This window comes from Manacus vitellinus, unplaced genomic scaffold, assembly GCF_001715985.3.
Source record: "Manacus vitellinus isolate BGI_N305 unplaced genomic scaffold, ASM171598v3 scaffold_3_pilon, whole genome shotgun sequence".
Taxonomy (NCBI): Eukaryota; Metazoa; Chordata; class Aves; order Passeriformes; family Pipridae; genus Manacus; species Manacus vitellinus.
In genome coordinates, this window is record NW_021940535.1 from 16525268 (window position 1) to 16530970 (window position 5703).

A 5703-nucleotide genomic window follows, 5' to 3' on the forward strand; every position below is an offset into this window, starting at 1 on the left:
CTTAATCATTCTCTGACTGCATTTTTCACACCAGCCTCTTTAACTTTCTATTCAGTAAAGAGAACAAATGCAAAAATTATGCAGTTCAATTTCAGCATTCAGACCATTTGTATAAATAATGAGGTTTTATGGTACAGCTAAGCCTCATGATAGCCCATTAGTAAGCTCTTTCCAGAATAAAATTTACTTACAGTGGAGCTACTTTTTACCTCGTTTATTTTAAATCCAGTGAGTTACTTTGTTTCCACTTACATGGGTCAAAGGCTAAGACTGACAATTTCAAAAAGAACACTGGTAAAAAGTCTCTTAATGAACTAACCCATCAACAGGGATATCCAGCTTCACTCACATCTGCACTATGAATCAAGCCAGTACTTGGCTGAGATGTTGGCTGGTGCCAGAAGGAATAGCTGAAGTCCTTTACTTGCTCTTTGCAGGAAAAAACCTAAACCACCATTACTATGTTAGCTTTAGGTATAGTTTAATTTTCCTGTTCTCTTTCTTCCCCTTTCTCTTCCTCAACACAAGACCCAGATTTGTTTCTTGCATATGCTTTTTTTTGTTTTGTTTTCATAGAAGACGCCTTGTTTCTCCAAGTTTCCGCTTGTGTGGAAGAATGCACATAAAATCTATGATATTTGAGACAACGTAAAATGAAGAAAAAGGCAGAATTATATATGGAGGGGGTAACAAAGGGGAGCTCAGTCATAACTGCTTGTATCATCAAGCAGTTAAGTCACCAAGTGTGGAGTTCTAGCTTGTTAGCCAGCATCTCTTTTGCATAAATGTTTCTGAACAATTTCTGTGTCACACACATACAAAAATCTATCCTAATGAAGTTTAATCACAATGTCTCCTGTTCTAGTCAAGAACAAAATCTTCTTCACCACACAAAAAATAGATCTTTTATTTATTTTTATTAAAATGAGTAAAAGAAGTTCCCTCTTTCTAAAAGAATTACTGATGTAAATTTTAGAGTGAATAAAGTTCTTATGTATCAAATGAGCAACTCTCAAAGATGAGAAAAGATTACAGTACACACCAAGGGTGGAAGTACAGAAAATCATCACTGCTGCCATTTTTGCTCAACATTCTCAGCATAAGTTAAACACTTGCAAAGCACAAAGTTGCATTAGTACCACCAAAGCCAAACGAATTTGTGAGTGCTATACGCCGTTTTTCAGTTTTCCACTCCTGAGCAGTTAATGGAACGTAATTGAGATCAAACTCTGCCTCTGTTTTCTGCAAGTTTAGAGTAGGTGGCAAAATTCCATGGTAACAGGACAGTGCAGTAAAAGCTGCTTCAATAGCTCCTGCAGCCCCCAAGAGATGTCCCGTTGCTCCTTTTGTTGAGGAAACCGCAATATTACGTGAGTGATCTTTAAAAAGTCTCTTGATTGCTTGATTCTCAGCAGCATCTCCTAGAGGTGTAGAAGTTGCATGTGCATTGACATATGTTACATCTTCAGGTTTGATCCCAGAATCTTTTATTGCTGCAGACATACACCTAAGGGAAAAAAAGAAAACAGAATGCTGACTTTCCCAATATATTTCTTTCAAATGGACAAACCAAAAGAAAAATGTTTATCAAATGTAAAAATCTGCTTTAGCAAAGATGTAAATGACAACAGATGAATTCATCTAACTAAATACATTAGCATCTACATTTAGCTACCAGAGAAAAGTAGTAGATGTGAGGCCCAATATCAAATCAGACTTGCTGTTAAAAATTCCACAGTTGGGAAAAATACAAAGAAGCTAAAACAATCAATCTCTATAGACTATATTATTATGTCAAAGACCCTTTTCAGTGTAAAATTTGAAAATATTTGAGAGAGAAATAACTACCTGATATTATTACAAAAATTTAGGTATGCTCTATCCAACAAAAATATTGGGAAATTAAAGCAAAAATCTGCAGTCATCCTCCTCATGAGCTTCTTTTGCATGCTTTCCAGAGACTAGAAAATGTCTAGGAGACAGCACAAATTCCTATATTTCATTTTATAAGGAAATTTACTGAAAGTCACACTCTTCTACCCTAATATGGTATGCTTTGTTTGACTCCTGACAACTTGTGGACTGTGACTGCCTCTATAAAACACGCTTTTTTATGAAAAACACATAAGGATCACCACAGCGCCATACTGTGATTTTCTCACAGATTTCCGGCAGAAAGAAGGGAATTACTCAGACATTTCCTTGCACATACAACTTAACCAAGAGCCTCTGAGCAAAAGACCACTGACTCTTTCGAAATTTATGAAAAATAAGTAAATAAAAGGAAGCTCAAAAAAAAAAAAAGATAACACAGGCTTCTAAACAAATTTAAATGTCTCTAGTACAGCCTTCTATCCTTAGAAGCATCCAGTTTAGCTTACATTGGAGGCCACTAACACTCACTGTCGCTAGATAGTGAGCCAACTTTCAGGCAAAAAAGATTACTGATCAACCGTGAGATACATTAATTTACTTAAATAGGTCATCTGCAACAAACATATTTACTTAAGAAGATACCAGATTACTTGTGTAGGACAATCTTTCTATCCACTCTCCTTAGTCTGGCTTTGCCTCTCCCTTCCCGCTGGTTTATTCCTACACATGTATTAGCCTCCTACTGAAGTAGTTATTAGAAGATGATAAAAACATATTCTCCTGATTTTTTTTTGATGTGGTAAATAAAATTCCTACAGAAAAGTAAGAGAAGCATATACATTCCAGATTTAATCCATATACCACTGCAGTAACAAAATATTGGGTTGAAGACGGTATTAAAATGTATTATCTCATCTCAAGGGTGGAAAAGCGCAACATTTTGGAGATACCAAGATTAACTTTCAACTACTTCCCACTGTGAATTTAATTTATATGCTACTGCAATCATAAAATATACAAAAATTCGGTTACAATATATTACCATATCATCTCAAGGGTAAGCAAGTCTGAAAATATGAGATAAGACACTTCTGATTACTCATCTCACACCTAAGTCTGCAGAACAATTAAATGTGAATCAAATAGCATAGAGGGAAACATGGTATATTTATACTTCTAGAAAAATCTGTTAACCCAATAAAGATGCAAACACAGCTTTACAATACCATGAAGAAGTTTGATCTATTTGTGCAGTGATATATTGAATTTTGATATTAAATATTCACATACATTTGGAATAACGCAAACTAAACCTTTGCTAAAGATTCCAATGTCAACTCAGCAATAGTACTCAGCCTACATAAAACTCACCAACTGGTATACATAATTTAGCTAACAATTTAATTAGGTCAATGATAATGATTAGATAAGTATCGTCTACTTGTGAACTGTTTTTGATGAGAAAAACATTGATGAAACTTTACCATTTCCCTAAGCAGTACTAAAGTGTATTTCTGTTATGCCCCTCCACCAACACTCTTCATCTGAACTACTGAATATTCTAACAAACCAAGTGCTCTACAGCTTTCACCACCTGAGACTTCTTGCAACAAACAACATGCTTTTGCAGGGGACGGCCTCTCTTCTCCATGGACAAAGGATGAAGGAGAACCTAAAAAGGTTCTACTGCACCACAAAAATCTTAAAAAAGAGGTTTCCATTGAGACTTATTTATGTGAATAGCTGTATGCACCAAAAGCAAAATGTTTTCACACGAGAAAGTTTTTGTAACTCTATGAAAAAAGGCTGATTCTAGCAAAAACTGGCCTTCACCATGCTACTAAAAAAAGTATTGGGGAACAACAGTACCAGAAGCTCTTTCATTTTTCAGATTTTCAAGCTTTTGTAATATTAATTCAAGATTGAACAGCCTTTCTCTATGAAAAGCACACAGTAACAGAAACAAATGTACCCACTATAATTAACACATGAAGAAACTATTACAGCCAACATAGAGTTCTTACCTGAACGCACCATCTCCCTCTGGATTAGGTGCTGTTATGTGGCAAGCATCACCAGACAGTCCATAACCTAAAACTTCGGCATAGATCCTAGCACCTCTTTGTACGGCGTGTCCATACTCTTCCAAGACCAGCACAGCAGCCCCCTCTCCCATTACAAACCCTTCTCTCTTCGAATCAAACGGTCGACAGGCTGTTTTAGGGCTCGAGTTAAAACTCGTGCTGAGGGCCCGAGCTCTTGCGAATCCAGCCAAAGACAAAGGACTAATGCAAGCCTCAGTCCCTCCAGCCAACATGACATCAGCATCACCAGCAGCAATAAACCTAAAGGAGTCTCCAACTGCATGTGCGCCTGTGGTACAAGCGGTTGACACAGCGTGATTTGGCCCTTTCAGTTGGTACTTAATGCTGATATGGCCTGCTGCCATATTGACTAAAATCTTTGGCACAAAAAACGGGCTGACCTTATTGTAACCCTTTGTTTTAAATAAGGCAGCTGTGTCAGAAATCTCTTCCAGTGGAACCATTCCCATCCCAATTGCCACACCGGCACTTAAGCGATCCTGTTCAGACTGGGGAGACCAGCCGGAGTCCTTCATTGCTAGTTCTGCTGCACCGATGGCCATCACAGTGGCAGAACTCATGGATTTGATCTCTGACTTTGACACAAAGCTTTCTTCACTGAACTGACCCTCCTTTTTTCCCCTTGGCACACAAGCAGCCACTCTACATGGGATGCCTGCATATTCTTCCCCATCTAGTGATGTAATCCCACTGCCTCCTTCAAGAAGGTGCTTCCACACAAACTGAGTCCCCACACCAAGAGGGGACACTAAGCCAATACCTGTAACCACTACTTTCCTTCGACATGCAGGCAGTGACTTGCTGAAAGCTCTTCTGTGGTTTTGTAAACGTAGACTTAAATTCAGACTCCGGAGATGAAGATTTGCAACCTTTAACAGATCCTGTGAGTGCTGTGAGAACATGGTGGCAATAATCACTTCAAGCACATTCCTGTAACTGGAGGGGGAAGACACAAACAACAATAAAACAGCCAGTGTGGAAAACATTCCAAGTACATTAAATTAATAACTTGCTTTTTACAAGAAAGTCTATTTTCAAACCTGTAGAAAGAGACGTAGTTTCTGAGCCTGTAATCAGGAATAGTACAAGTTATCACAGAGAAGGCACAGAAACACAGTCACTTTGGGAATGCCTCTAGTGGCCTCATCTACCTTAAGCTGCTAATGAATATGAGTTTGCACTACTGTGGCCTGCAACACACTCTCTGGTTTTGCTGCAAAACTCTCCCCAGGGCTTTAACCACCAGATGGCTGAAGGTATGGACAATGAACATTAACAGCTTCATTCTTCTAAGGGCCAAAGTGTGTGTTCACCTTAAAGTGTATGTCCTAGCATTTCCAAGTTAAAGATGTTGTTATCTCAACCTTCATGTCAGGCAGAACGGTCTCAAAAACCCAGAATAGAAGTCAATAAATTCTTCCTGGTTCTGCCACCAACATAATTACATAGCTTGGACAAGAGTCCTCATCTTTCTACCTCCATCTATCCCTTATCAGCCTTGGGTATTTACACTGTCAGGGGACAGCACCTGAAGTGGTTTGAGCAAGATGCGCTACACCACCACCTCCCATCGGCAGACCCCACATATCAAGAGGGATGCCAAGCGATGGCAGAAGGCCACTGCTGAGTACAAATACTTCAGGTGGAACAAGAGGACCATGCCCAGCAGTGATGCTGCCATACTGCACCACACTCTCTCCCTTGCCTTGGCAACTGCCAGGTC

The 5703-nt window shown here is 38.8% G+C and overlaps 1 protein-coding gene across 1 annotated transcript; it reads right to left on the reverse strand.

Moving 5' to 3' along the window:
• Nucleotides 1-612: 612 nt before the first annotated feature.
• OXSM (3-oxoacyl-ACP synthase, mitochondrial) lies at nucleotides 613-5003 on the reverse strand. Its single transcript, XM_008923730.3, has 2 exons — nucleotides 3900-5003; nucleotides 613-1507 (listed from the first exon to the last, which is right to left on the reverse strand). The coding sequence occupies exons 1-2, from the start codon at nucleotides 4964-4966 to the stop codon at nucleotides 1105-1107; spliced, it is 1470 nt and encodes a 489-aa protein (XP_008921978.2). The 5' UTR covers nucleotides 4967-5003; the 3' UTR covers nucleotides 613-1104.
• Nucleotides 5004-5703: the final 700 nt, after the last annotated feature.